The 15,381-nt window shown below is 44.4% G+C and overlaps 1 protein-coding gene across 1 annotated transcript in view; it reads right to left on the reverse strand.

The window, feature by feature from the left end:
* Positions 1–15,381, reverse strand: part of sipa1l1 (signal-induced proliferation-associated 1 like 1) — a 55,131-nt gene that overhangs the window by 12,868 nt on the left and 26,882 nt on the right. Inside the window, exons 2-8 of the mRNA XM_030771018.1 lie at positions 8,064–9,636; positions 7,692–7,822; positions 6,710–6,898; positions 6,367–6,541; positions 5,539–5,642; positions 5,272–5,429; positions 293–872 (exon numbers count right to left, since the gene is read on the reverse strand). Of these exons, the coding sequence (XP_030626878.1) occupies positions 293–872; positions 5,272–5,429; positions 5,539–5,642; positions 6,367–6,541; positions 6,710–6,898; positions 7,692–7,822; positions 8,064–9,534 (2,808 nt within the window). The 5' untranslated portion in view covers positions 9,535–9,636. The remainder of the gene's footprint in view (positions 1–292; positions 873–5,271; positions 5,430–5,538; positions 5,643–6,366; positions 6,542–6,709; positions 6,899–7,691; positions 7,823–8,063; positions 9,637–15,381) is intronic.

A 15,381-nucleotide genomic window follows, 5' to 3' on the forward strand; every position in this document is an offset into this window, starting at 1 on the left:
AGTAACAAATCCATCAACAAATTGAAACTAGCACTTCAGGCCAGAAAGTCAAAAACGTTTCAGCAGACTTCATCATAAAATTAGCAAAAGAAAAGAGGAAAAGATATTTTCTGTGCCTGAGACGAGCCCCTGAGGCTTTGTAAAGGTCTTCTGAACATTGAAATTCAGAAAGCATCCCATTTCTGGACATTTGGATTCGGAAAGCACGCCATTCCTGAACATTTACATTCGGAAAGTGAACTTACTTAGTTTCTCTTAGCCTTAGAGATCTTCAAGCTTTCCCTGGTCTTACCTCTAGGCGTTTTACGACCTCGCGGAAGTCCTCTGTGTTGTTGTTGATGGAGCGTAATGAAATACTCTCGCCCCGTTCATAGAAGATTTTCATGGATGCTGGGCTGCTCAGTGTCCAGCCAATCACATCACGCACGGCACAGTTGAACACCACTGCCTTGGCCTCGGGGTCCACCAGCACCAAGAAGTCATTGGAGATGGCCAGGAGGGCTTCCAGCTCCCCCCCTGCTCCATGGTCCTCGGCATACACCGGCCAGGTGACGGCTCCAGGGCTGCGCAGCTCCGCCCCAGCGTACGGACGGCTCTTCTCCTTGCGTTTGTGAGCCAGTGAGATGAATGGGAACTTGGCCGAAGGGTCAATGGGAGTGCTGGTGACGTGGCGCTCGGCTAAGTCACGGAGGTACTCCTGCCGCGTGCGGGTGGCCATGGCGCGGAACTTGGCCGATTTGTGAGCAGCGTTCTCTGCATTGATCACCTTGGCCAACAGGAACTCCCGAAAGACAGTGGACTTGGGGAAGGTCAAGTTCTCTGGAATAGGTGGTCCAAAGGCAGGAACATCCCGGGACCGAGTGACCGCCACACTGAAAGAGTAGAACGATGAGAAAAACAGAGTATGAGACAGAGAGAGATATACAGAATAGTGGAGAGAGACCATTTGAGAACATTTCAAACAATGCAGGGCTGTCAAAAGAAAGTGCTGAGAAGATTTCATTTGATGTAAAATGTTACTTTGAACATGGGGTACATTCAGTGTCAAAATATTGACATTATGAGGCAGAACGTGTATAAGTGGGCCACATCCAGTTGATTCAACCACAAAGAGTGCTCTAACATTGGTCTCTTTTCTGTTAGGGCCAATCAAGTACTGTAAAAAGTCAACCGTCATGGTTGTCATAGCAATTCAAAGTCAAAATGTTGCTTGGGTGAGCTGATTATGAATACACCAGGGTTAATATTGATCCTACATGTGAGTCAGTATTTCTACCAAGAAAGGATAAAAAGACACTCAGGGTTTAGTCAAGGTCCCGATGAGCGCCCTCTTGTGGACATGGAGCACAGACCACTGACTTCCAGACGTACATTCTTCACAAACTGAAATATATTACTATTAAATATTTAAATTTTCAGACATTTTAATAAGAAAACTTCAAATGGCTTTTTTGAGTCCATCTGACAGCTCTAAAACAATGCAATATTTAACAAAAACTAATCGCTCCTGCCTGCCCTAGATAATTGTTTAACCATCTCCAAACAGTGCCGGAGGGTCTCATGTTTATGCATGACCAGGTTTTTTTTTCACAGAGACACCGCATCTGCTCTTTGAAAAGCTGCATTTCCACTACATTTCCCAAGTCTCAACACATTTCCATGAATACAAATGTAAAATGGTGTATGATACAATCATTCTGATATCAAACTGGTTAATTTAAGGAATGACAACATCATGAGGTAATATTTTATATAGAAAAATACAAGAGGACTTTTAATGTGATACACTGAAGACAAAGTTTAACTTCTTAAGGACTTAAATCCAGCTAACCAACACCACAAGCATCTTCATAAGAAAAATCACAACATATTTTATTACATAATCTGCTCTTCTTAGTGTTCCACAGCTCTAATGAAAGAAAAAACAACAACCAACTAAAACAGAAACACAGTATACATAGATACACTCAGATAATACACTGAGCTTTTACAGAGGCCTCGTACAATGGACTTCTTTGTGTCTGTGAAATTTGGTTGTTCTGCGGGGAATGCCTGAGGGGGTGAACTCAGTGAGAGACTTCTCAAGCTGAATACAAACACAAAGCTTCAAAAATTCTGCTTTCCACATTCTGTCTCAGCACAACCTCCCACTCCTCTCTCTATTTTCCGATCTCTCTCTCACTCTCTCTCTCTCTCTCTCTCTCTCGTCTCCACATCCACCTCTCCCCTCGTCTTTTCCTTTTATTAAGCCTCTGGAATGGACATCTAAAACTTCCTGTCCCGTCTGGTATGTGGGGAACTCTGAATGCTTGGCCAGGCAGAGGAGGTAACATCAGTCAGGCTCGTCCCCAAATATGAGAGAGCACAGAGGAGAAGGAGGAACAAATTGAAAAAAGGAGAAAAGAGAGGAGTCAAAGGAAGAAAGAGAAGGAAATGTGCAAGGAAGGCAAATCTCACTAGTATCTGTTAGATTTTTTAACCAAGTGAGGATCTTCTCCTAAAAATGATTGTACAAAACCTGTAGCACCAGAAAGGTTTTCATAAATAGTGAACATGTCTGTGCTTTTGTCATGTGAAGAGGAAATGTTTCTCTGGGGAGGTACTGGATGATTTCTTAGTATGGCCTTGTTTAATGTCTGAGTTGGCTAAATCATTCACTAGCTTGGTTCTTTTTTTTTGTCTTGATAACAAATACCATTCAAGAAGACAGCATACAGCTAGTCTCCCGGACAGCTCAGGAAACAAATATCACTTAAATAAATGGTTAACTGATTTTCCCTTGATTCATAGGAACTGGTTCAGGTGGGAGCTAAGGGACATTCAACCCTCTGGCCACTTTTAAGTAAAACCTGTTATGTCACTTTTTTTTACATCCTTTTTCTTAACTTGTGCGTTTTGCAGAGTCAACTTATTTTTAGCACAGCTACAGCTATCTGTCACATTAATTTTAATTTTTCCAAGTGGAGCCTGAAGCAAATAACAACTACTGGAGAGATTTTTCTGGTAGCAAATGGTTTCCTTTCTTTCTCTCTTTCTTGTCTCACTCCCTTTCTCACTCTCCTGGTCAAACCACAACACGTCATCAATATTCACTTTCATCCACTGTACTTTAAAATAAAAGCACCTACTGGAGTCCAGTGTGGAGAAGAACTTACATCCATTTTATTAAAAAAAAAAAAAAAAAAAAAAGAGTTTTCATTCCGCCTGAGCAAATTCAGTTTACAGCTCAGCACTGCAATTCGAAGGGCACCAGATCACAGCGAGGCAGACAGCTTTATTGTTGTAGCCTGGCCCCCTTCGCTTAGGTGGAGAGGCAAACTGGATTATATATCTGAGGTATAAATACACATTGTGTGGGTGGCTTCACAGCATCTGCTGCCCACAGTTCGGCAGTCCCACACAGAGCCTTTAGAGAGTTTATAACTTCTTGACCTGGATAGAAACAGACCAGTAATAATATGGCCTAGCATAGGAGAAAAAGTCCTTTTCCTAAAAGGCTTAATTACTTGAAATTATATTGCAACTTGTTTTAACCCCCAAAAGTAAAAAATGTTCACAAATGAACACAATTTAGAATTTTTGAATCAAGAACTCTTACTGGAAAGAAGCCTCTTTAAACATGGGTTTCCACGGCAGTGAGGCTGTGAACCGGGCAGAAGGGCAGTATTTTTAATCTTGACATTTTCTTTCTGTATTCGGAATGTTCCATTCCATACAACCTTTCATAAGTCCATTAGTCCAAAACCAAATATAGGTGACTGCTGCTGGGACAAGCTTCCTCCAGCATGTGTGAAGCTAGTCACTGCATCTTTCTCACAATCACACCATAGAATTTCTATTCATTAGGAGCTCTGTGTTTTCGCACTATGAACTGTTCACCACAGCCAGGGATCAGTTACCCTCAGAGATCCTCTTGTAATTCTACAGATGTAATGGACTTGGAGAAATGGACCATTAGCGCACATCACCTGCAACTTCACAGATGCTTGTCCATCACTGGCTGCTGACATGTGCCGAGGGGAACAGGTGTCCTTGTGGACACACTTGCCCAAGGGGCCTGGGTCAGTGTGGTTCCCCAGTTCCCCTAATCACAGCTAGTCAATGGAGCCCAGCTGACATTTAAACTGCAAATCACAGTATGTCAGACAAAACAACAATTATCACCACTTCATTTTTAATTCAATGATTAGTTCAAACTGTGAGTAACTCTCTAGAAGCTTCAGGCACTCAAAGGGCTAATACTGTAAAGTGTCACCCATAAAACCACAGGAGTACCCACTAAACCACAAACAGACTCTTTAAAGATCTCCAGTTACTTTAACAACCTCTGCTTTTTGTTTCAGTTCATCCAAACAGCTATGCCACACCATCTGGTGCTGACACGCATCCTAAAGAATCGCCTAAGGAATCTGGAGACAACCACCAAATCATGAAAAGATCCCAAGAATGATAATGCCATTGGTTTACAGAAACAGTCCCATCTTGGTCAAAGTTTTGGCCCTCAAATCCATCTCTATGAATTGAAGGGGGAAACTACCACCCCTGCACTCTTTATAAGGCAACAAGACACCCCATGGGGAACAATTAAAGGCAGCACGCAATGAGGCCCACCAGCAATTAAATCCTCCATCAGCTCCAGCAGGACAAGGAGGAGGGGATGAAAAAGAAAAAGAAAAGGGGAAAGAGAGAGAGAGAGAGAGAGAGAGAGAGGGGAGGGTGCAACGGAGGAGAGGAAGAGAGACAGAGAAATCCGTAGGAAGAGAGGGCGGGAGAGAGAGAACAACAGAAAGCTGAGACAGCTGTTTACTTCCCTTTCCCAAAGAAAAAGAAGGAAATAAACAAGTAAAAAAATTTCCCCCTGCGTCTACTCTCATTAACACTTTCACAGGCAGAGCGCTCTCTATAAATCAACACACCCTGCTAATAAACTGTCCGCAGAGAAGGTGGGAGAAATTGAGTGATCGTAACTCACTTGAAGTGGTTTGCAGCTGCACTCTGGTGGGAAAATCTGCAGTCAGATCACAGGGAAAAGCCTATACGCTCAAACCGCTAATCGCTTCTCAATGCTAACAGGCCTCAGGCAGAGCAGTTAAGTGCTAGGCTAAAGTGCTAACGCACTGTGCTGCTAAATGGTGGATCAGCCAAGAAAATGTGATATGGGTGACATTTGGGTACATGGATTTTGTTAATTGAAATAACTTTTTCCATCATGCAGTGTGACTGAGAGGAAGGCAGCATGTGAATATATTTTTGACCTTGTGGCACACTTACCTGTAGCAGGTGTTGTCAGAGCAAGGGTTGTGCACTCGCACAATGACAAAAACATGCTGGAAATGCGAACGGATGTTTTTGGGGCTGAAGGGCTTTGCTCCAGGTTCCTGGAACACTATAGTGACTATGTCATTCCCTATGTGTCGCTTCCTTAGCAACTGTGAGTGGGGACGAAAAAAAATAATAAGAGATTAGCATAACTGCCATGAACAAATCAATGAGCAAACCTCCATTGTTATCAGCCATTGTTGATGAGGAATGTCTTACCTGTTGTTTATTGTTAGGTGTGTAGGGTAGCATGGTGGACACATGGAACATGATCTCATAGTCTTTGTAAGTGGTGTAGAGGGAGTGGGTGCCAGTGGAGTCCGCTGCAGGGCAAGAGCCTTGGTTACAAACAGTACCTATGTTCTACTGTTGCAACCTTTGTATACATCCACAATGCTCTACACTAACCTTCTGTCTCCAGCTCATTGTTAGAAAAAGCCAGTTAATTTGATAAAGGAAACAACATCTCCAGACACCAGCTGAGTAAGCAATTTATCAGACGTATCCTTTTAGTCCAGCAGTCTTTGTTTGGGGAGTGTGTGTGTTAAATAACCAAGTCAAGGTGTGACCACATTTCAAAACCAGACTTCTGCATAAGTTTCGGTTGAAGTGAGAAAGGGGAAATGGTCAAAACACCATTAAGAGAGCAATTGTAATGAGGGTCAGATTTTAAAACTTGGCCACAAACCAAGAGGAAAAGTGGAGTGTGTGCTCCAGCTAATGAGCGTATAAATATGCTTATATGAAAAGTGTTTTACAGAGTAGGTTGACAATAAGGGGGGAACTGAAAGAATTGACTAAATGTCGTGGTAAAGAGAATGACTGGGAAGTCTGTCGTAGGGAGCTAAAGAATGTATAACTATGATACAATTTTTTTTAAGTATTATGGTCACAAACACTTTTATAAAAGAAATGTAGTTTGACTCCTTTCATTAGCAAGACCACAAAAAATCTGACTGCTTTGACCTGCCTCCAGATATTTTGAATGTAACCATGCATCTCTGCCAGGTTACCTTGTCATCCCATCGCCCACATCATTCAACTTACTCTTGGTGTCTAGCTGGGCTCGGTATTTAGTGAAACCTTTGAGGCGAACACGCTCCCCAAGTAACTGCAGGAACTCCTCCAGGGCGGGGCCTGCTGATTCATTGTTGTACATCTCCTCCTCAGTGCTCTGGCCACTCTGGCAGTACATCACCCCAACTTTCAGCTGGAAACTGAGCTGCAAGACAGAGAGGAAAATCACAGCAAACAGAAAATTAAAAAAAAAGAAGAAAAAAAAAAAGAAACTCCCATTACATCCACCTCAACGTGTCTTATAACATCCCTATGTCAAAGTGTTAAGATATAAAGTGTTTGTGTAGTACAGGCGAAAAAGAGTAGGGTATACCCCTTGTTCATCCAGTTTCATCAGCTGCTCTGTGACTTTGGGCGTGTTGAGGGCAAGCCGCAAACAGTGGGCATTCAGCTCAGGTACTAAGTACTCCAGGACCTCCTTCAAGGGCAGGCCACGCGCCAAACCGTGCTTAGCAGTGGAGGGCACGGCATCTTCCAAGATGGAACCCCGCAAAGTCGTCAACTAGCCGCCATGAATTGATCAAGCAAGAGAGGGTGGTGCAGGAGACAATTTAGTTAGGTAAGCTGCAAAAAACTGAAAGCGGACTACATACGTGGGCAGGCAATGTCTCACTACAATAAGATGTAAGTTTATCTGCAGCACTGTCACTCAAATTAGTAAACATGCGATATGCAAAACAAGTTTTTGAATAAGGGAAAAAGGACAGGATTGCATGTTTGGCAACAAATTTATGAATATTCATATGTTTATGGCATCAAAGTGAACAGTCTTCCCTATACCTTCTAACATTTCAAAACATCACGACTCAAGCAATGAATGAGGTCTAACTTGATGAACAAAAGTTGCCATAAAAAAACCAAGTCCACCTACACCAACCCACCTGACTTACTGCAAATAGCAATGGAAAGATGCCATACTGGGCCCTGCGTCACATCAGGAGCCAAGCTATTAAGCTCCATCAGAGTGAATCTGAATCACAAGTACTTTCTATAAATGTGTGCAAGAGTCAAGGTCCCAGTCAAGAGTCTTTTCATCTCCCTCTGATTGCAGGGATGAACAGTTCTGTCTGTCAAAAGGGGCTGTCAGAAGCTCCATGTGGTATAGGCTTGGGGGGGCCATGTAAGTACACGGAGGCAACTCAGGGTGTTGATTTGGCAGGGAATTAGCCAGATGCTCTGCTAGGCATGTTACATAAGACTGTGACAAACTGGAGAGATGAAAAAACTTTGGTAGCTAAAAGTAAGATAATGATGCTGAGGACTGTGAGCTGTGGACTACGGGTAGCAATACTCACCTCACTAGTTCTGAATATGACTCTGTAATTGTACTGCTGGCCATGTTCCTTGTGGTCCTCCAGCTTCTCTCGACGAAGACTCACAGCAACAGGACCTAGAGTCTCATCCACACCCAGGTAGTTCCAGTGCTCTGAGAGAGTGTGGGAAACACAGAGAGGAAATTCCAGTGGATGATTTCACATTAAAAAACACAGAGTACAAATGACATGTCTGTTGATAAAAAGGTTAGGTTGAAAATAAAATTCCAAAAACCCCAAAATAAAATACTGGTAAAATTCTTTAGTTGAAAGACCTTAATGAACTGTTCAAACAAATACGTAACAGATCATGCTTCATAAATCACACCAACGCAGCCATGAAGGGCCACTGACCTCTCAGGTAGAAGTACTTTCTGTAGTAATAGGCTCCCAGGTCCACATGCTCCACAATATAGCGTTTCCCCCTTTCACTGTGAAGACTCTGCCCATCCTTTGGTGCCTCCAGCACAGCCACACCTGCATTGGTAAAACGGGTGCTTAGTGAGGCCTCCAGTGGCCCCTCTTCATTCCCAGAGGAGCTGGACGCCCCGCTGCCAATGCTCCCCTGCTTGGGTGGGCTGACGTTCCTCTCGCCCTCACCGCCAATCTCATTGCGGAAACATGGGCAGCTGAGCACAAGCTCGTTGCTCTTGTCATCACCAGGATCAAGGCTGGGGCCATCCTTGTTATTAAGTTCCTCTTGGCTGCCGCAGGGTGATCCGTACGTGCCACTCTGGGTGGAGGAAAGTGAAGAGGTGGTGGAGGCAGAAGCTGCTGCAGCAGCTGAAGCACCAGTGGTGGTGTTCTTCCGTTTAGCACCACTCTGTCGGCTCTGAATGGCCTCATTCAGGTCAAACAGGATGCTCTGAACATCAAAGTGGGCAAAGCCTTTCTGACACACCCAGGGTTTAGGGGGAGGTCCAGAGTCCTCAGACCTACCATCCTCCACATCAGAGCCAGCACGCGACGACTCACCCTCAGCCTTCACACTTCTCAGCTTGCGAAATATGGACTCCCCCCCAGTCTCTGACTTGGAGCGTCTCTTCAGGTGTTTCTCTCTCTCTTTCAGGCGGCTGGCGGGGCTGCCCCGAGGGGGGCCCAGAGGGCCATCAGGCAGGTCAAGGGCTGTCTGCTTGGGGGCAACCGAGAGAAGCTCCCCCAACTTCTCTGGAGCAGGGCTGCGCTGGTCGGATGCATCAGCTTGATAGCCCTTGAGCATGTCGAAGAAGCTCTCACCGGACACACCGTGCTTGTCAATGGAGGAGGTACTGCCATACTCCCGGTGCACGGGGTTCCAGCCTGAGAAAGACCAGCCCTCATTGTCCCCATCCAGCTCACTGATGGTGATGTCGCTGTTGCTACGCTGGCGGATGCGCCGCATGCCCTTCCGTGGTGAACCCAGGTAGCCGTCTGGCGAGAGGAAACGGTTGTCCTTCCCTTTGCTCTGCATTTTGCTCTTGAGAGTGTTCTGGATGTTTCTTAGCATGGATGAGTCCTGCGGGCTGATAAGGTGACCAAGCTTTGCCGAGAGGTTGCTCTGCGTTCCACTTGTGGTCGTGGTGGCTGGAGAGTCCGTTTCCACAGTGATATGCCATACCCCACCTCCTCCTCCACTTCCATCCTTCCGAGGGGGCCAGTCAGCCACCCGTGCTCGTACCCCCATTTTGGGCACTCCAGGCGTGCTACCTGACAGGTGGGCGCTCTCACTACGTGGTGGAGGTGCTCCTCCGTTGGGGAGGCGCAGACGACGGGTGTAGAACTCGTCTGTGGCGGGCACAGAGCCGCCCACTGAGCGCTCTGTCTGTGAGCGCTTTAAACTGGTCATGGTGAGGATGGGTGGCGGAGCTCAGCGCTGGAGCGTCCCCGCGGGGTGGCTGGGGTAAATAGCCCTGTGGAGCATGGGCTGCAACCACTCAGCCTAGGAGGCCTGACAGAAAGAGAGAGGGAATATCAAACTACCACCGCACAAAGGAGAAAACAGATGCACACTGCTGCTGCTTCTATCACCGAGATCAGGCTTGCATGGTGACCCAACAGCTAATCACAGCCTCATAGCCATCGTTTCTCTAGGGAGTCAGCTTAGCTGTGGAATGAACAGGGGAGAGGGAAGGAGGGAAGGGGGAGGGAAAGAGAGAGAGAGAGACATTAGAAAGTGATCCAGATAAACTGCCCCAGTGCCCATCAAAGCTGACCTACTAGAGTCTGTTCTACATGCACAGCCAGTGCAAAGGACCACCTAGCAGTACTGGTAAGGATGAATAATAAAAGAGCTAACAGTAAAAGCCTATATTTATAGGATGCCACAAAACAGCTTTAAATACAGTGTACGTCGCAATACAAACAGTTCTCGAATGCCTTTGAGAGACACAGGAATCTCAGGACAATAGAAAATACAAGAATTTCATAAAGCTAACAGAGTTGGAACATCAATAACAATGCATCCAGTCTCTTTAGGTTAAGTCAGTGTTCAATTAATGGCCTGAAGCCAAAGCAGGAGGCCACTATTCCATTTCCCACTGACCACAGAGTGCCCTTGAGACTGGCACAGACTGTATCTAGCAAGATTGGGCACTGTGCCAGGGTGACAGATTGGCGTTTCCTGAACGGGAACTTCCCCTAGTGCCCTTTATCTTTGTGAGTAAGTGACGTGTCGGGAAAGGGAACTGCCAAGCCAAAGGCCAAAGGTTAATCCATACAGCGAAATGAGCAGACAGTGATTCAGTTGCCATAAATAAAAATCCTTTGAAATTAGGATTTGGATGCTTGAAAATTTGCTGGTCTCAAAAAAAAATTTAAAAAAAAAATGTAGCTACAAAAAGGTTCATTCTGAAATGGTGTAAGTATACTGCCATGCCGCAGAGGAACTGAAGTGCACCAGGCACCAAATTTTCTTTAAATTGCTGTCATTTTCCAGTGTGTGCAGTGCAGATGTAGCCTAATATCTTGGAGGTTTTCTGCAGTTATAAATGGTGGGTTTAAAGGACTGTGAACCAATTTGCTCTGCATGCTGCGGAGCTATTAGCTTCCCACACACACCTATCTCCAAAGACATGCTTTCCATGAGGTTTTTAAATACACAAAGTTCATCAGTTTGCTCAGTTTTTGTATTATTAGGCACATTATCTAGGATTATTAACACAGACATAAAACACTGAGCCCAAATTTTCCAAGCACCATTCTAATGAGAGAAGAATCATTTAACGCTTAGAAAAACGAATCAGCAGCACATTCATATGCGTAATAGAACTCTTAATTGCCTACATCCATTAATTTACATGAAAAAAATATTTTCAGTTCTTTAATAAGTCTGCTATTATATGCTGTTATACTTTGTACTATTTTGTAATGTATTTTAAATATATTGACTGCAGACTCATCTGTTTGCCAAGTTTATCCCCCTCAAAGACCTGATGTTATTTTTGTACAAAGAAATCAAACAATGTGATATTTACAATACCAAAACAAGGTACTGTTAAAAAAAATATATATATATATATATATAAAAATATATATGTATACACACACACACACACACACACACACACACACACAGACATATATATATATATATATATATATATATATATATATATATATATATAGCTCTACAGTTAAGTAAATCTTCCAGCTTTTGTCACTGCAGTCACTCGGAACAGTCAGGTTTACTAATTAATTGTGTTCGTATACCTGCACCAATTACCTCTAGGTCCAGTATATTTTTATCCACCCCTCCTAAGACTTGCACAGCTGCTGACAGTGTATGGTACTGGGAAGCTTGTAACTGTGAAGCATCCACCCATGCACTGGGTAGTACCAAAGGGCAGATTACACCCAATGAATAAATCAATAACCTCCACTGCCGGGGAGCTGCATATTGCCACCTGACAACCGGTGACACGTCAGTCAAACAGCTGTCAGGGTGTGCTGGCAGATCGCCTCATGGTGAGGTGTGTAAGACCAGTTGAGGAAAACTGGGCTAGAAGCCACTTCAGTGAAGTCAATCTTTATGGTCTTGTTGCAAACTACAAGACAGTGGACAACTGTGTCTCAAAACAGGACAGAGAAGAGTGATTACACTTTTGCAGGAAAGAAAGGGTAGAAGCAAAGCCACATTTTTAAAACAGACAAAGTGTTAAAATAAACATCTGTGATTTAATTAATAAAGTTGTTCTGTCTCTGGTGGAGAGACACTCAGCTGACAACAAAACAAACGGAACGCACAGACCAAAGCTGGATCACAGCCTAAATACAGGTTAGGGTAGAAATATAGGGGGTTTTGGCATCTCAATGCACACATGCAGTGCAGCGCATGAAGAGAGTCGTGTGCTCATATGACAGTCAGGAGGAAGCTTTGAAATGTCAGTCTCCTTTGTATCCTGGCAACCATCTGCCAAGTGTTTTACACTGCTGAGCGGCGGTGCTGCTAGGCTAACCTTAATGAGAGGAGTGCTGAAATGGAGTGACTGCACACTCACATCATTTGGCAGGTAGACGGAGGACAACAACCTTAGGGAAGGATAAGCTTCACAGACACACAGAGGTACTGTGTGCAATAGGCCAGCAGAAATAACCTACCATTACAAACATTTGAAATAGTTTCCTAGTTGTTTTGTTATACATGCACGCGCACACAAACACACAAACACACATGTATACACACTGGCAAATGGCAAATATGTGCAGCATACATATTAGCAAATATGTGTTTTTTCATAGGCAAGGATTTCTTCCAGGAGCTTAATATTAATCATAAGCTCTTTTGAATCATGTTTTACAGAAACGGTGGGGCTGCTGTCTGTGGTTGTCTGTGGTGATACAACTTTGGCTGTAATCTTCTTGTCAGAGATTGCTCACACCCTGCCAGTGACCGAAACTAGGAGGGCCTAAGAAGATGCACCCACACACCCACCCACCCGCCCTCCCACACAAACACATGAACACACAAACGCACACACACGCACACACTCAAATTCACAGACAGACACACACACGCACACACACAGTCACTCACTCACTCATAAAGGGTGAGGTCATGAGTATTTCCATTCATAAAAAAAAGAAGAGTGACAAAACAGATCTGTGTTTCTGTCAAGTTCCCCCTCTCTCTCACACAGACACCCATTCACACACACACACACACACAGACACACACACAGAGAGAGAGGGAGAGAGAGAGATAGAGAGAGAGGGAGAAAGAGAGAGATAGAAAGAGAGAAGCTAATGATGATGTGACATACCTTTGAGGCAGCTTTACAGGTGTATTGGCTGGGATAAGCGTAAGTTTGACTGTTACTCATACTTAGCTGCCAAATAACAGACGGGTGCATGTGTTGACAAGGCTAGCATCATAAGACACACAAACAGTCTGTAAGAGGCTAATGAGAGGAAGGTCGCTACAGCAGTCTCTCTAGAGAGACAAGGTGAGCAAGACAGATATGAGTAACAAACAAATGGATGACAACAGTAATGAGGGATGCAGTAAAGCAAACACTTTAAGAAAAAAAAAAAAAAGGAATTAGGTAACATCTGGCTTGCACATGAACTGAAGCCATACACACTGGCATAAACCGTCAGGGCTTTTTGAGTTGTTCTGGAATTAGAGGTTACACCAAACTACTAATAATGGTTTATGTCAGGGTTTTATAAAACACACACACTTAGTCATGCAGTTACATATGTCACTCTCCTCCTCACAGCATATACCCCCCCACAGCCCAACCCAGTCTTTGTCCGCGGTGCACACTGTCACCACCTGACGCCTGCTGGCAGTGCAGCGTCTCAGTGAGTCACGCCTCAGCCTGGACACAGTGACACCTGTGGTGGGAGGTGTCAGGATCGGACACGTTAGAGTCAGAGTCAGAGTCAGAGTCACAGAGAGAGAGATGCTTTTGGCTCAGAGCAACATACACATCCGCAAGCCCTACAGCCGCATGATTAAAAGCCAGACTGTGACTCATCTCATACCAGGGGAGAGAGGGAGGAAGAGGGAAGAAGAAGAGCGATGGAAGAGTGATGGAAGATAGTCCCCTGCCTTCTTACTCCTTTCACACACACACACACACACACACACACACACACCCTCTTCACTTCAAAGGAATCTAGCATTTCCTTCTTCATATCATGTCCTGTGATTTGAACTTGTCTCTTCTACCCTTGCTCACCGAGGACAAGTGGAGATGGGGGGTCTGAGTTACGCATTGGAGTCAGAGAACATTATTCTCTTTGAAAATAACTAAGCGTGAGCACAGAGAAGTCGCTTGTCTTTGTTGAAGTAATAGTTCTGATTTTAAGATGAACCTCAAACCATCACACACAGAGAGAGAGAGAGAGAGAGAGAGAGGCTACACTCGATACTCTCTGGGTAAAGATGCGAGGATGTTCTCCCAGACTGTCTAGCCCTAGAAGGCAGTGGTTTCCTATAAAGTTTAGGTTGCCCTTTTCAGAATGAGAAATGGAGAGTTGCGCCTGAATTCTCCAGTGCTGACTCCACAAAGGGCAGGAGCAGACAGAGTTCCCCCAGGGATAACTGTCGACTCAAAGGTTGGGCCACTGGTCAGACTGGGTGACTGCACTGGACAGAACTTGGGGCAGAGAGGTATCAGTAATGTGAGTGTCTTGGAGGAGGGGCAAAACTGAGCAGTAAGCCAGCTGAGCAATGTACTTCCCAGCGCTGTTGAGTAGAGACTACGGTGTTGCTCTTGTCGCTGATCAGAACTGGCTATGTCCTGGGCGGGTTTTCTATTATCAAAGGTTTATCTATAAAGGCACTTCCGCTGCTAAGAAGTTACTGTGCCTCAATAAAACTATACTTTTTTTCCCTCAAAGAGTGGGTCACACAAAGAATGTCATTTCTCTCCCACATTCAGTACGAACTGTAAGGAACAGGGCACCAATTACCAAGTTAGGCAAGCCTCAGAACATATCAACAAAGAAGCTGAAATTTGCTTCAAAATGATCTCCAACCAAGGATGATAAACACCTTTACAAAAACATTTTCAGCTCCAATTTCACTGGAAATGAATAGGGCTACTAAGGTAAAGAGGGAGTGTATGAAAATGATTTTTCAACGACCAGGATTAAAGACAAATGTCATCGATTCACGGAAAATATCCTGCACGGCCAAACAGATTATGAACTATGACTTAGTTAACAAGAGGTGAAGTGCTCCATTCGTTAATGGAGTAAAGTGCACATCAAAGAGAATTGTATAGCACCATATAGCAATTTGACAAATGTGGAGGAGGCTGTATCGAATTCAGCAGAAGCAGGTCTTTTCTCACTCGGCTCAACGCCGAGTCTCACTCTGTCACTGAGTAATTACATCCAAGGGTTTGAGCTCTGTGTGGGCAAGACAAAGTCGTGAGCAACTACACGATCTGGTGTTAATGCAAGCGTTCGCAGGCAAATCGTTTTTTGAATGCGGACTTGTAACCCGATAAGAGCCATTTCCTGAAAACGCACCGCTGAACTGACAAAACCATTTTTATTCCCGTATACATAACTAATATTTGCTAACATTTAAAAATGTATGATTTAGCAAGAGGCAGTTCATACTACATGCTTTTCCTGTTTTCAGTTATAGGCATAGAGGGCAGGTATAGAGTGCAAACAGACTGTGAACTGTTTGTATTTATTTTTTATCCCTCTTTGCGCTTATGCAAAATGTGCAGTG

Source organism: Chanos chanos, chromosome 4 (assembly GCF_902362185.1).
Source record: "Chanos chanos chromosome 4, fChaCha1.1, whole genome shotgun sequence".
NCBI classification, from domain to species: domain Eukaryota; kingdom Metazoa; phylum Chordata; class Actinopteri; order Gonorynchiformes; family Chanidae; genus Chanos; species Chanos chanos.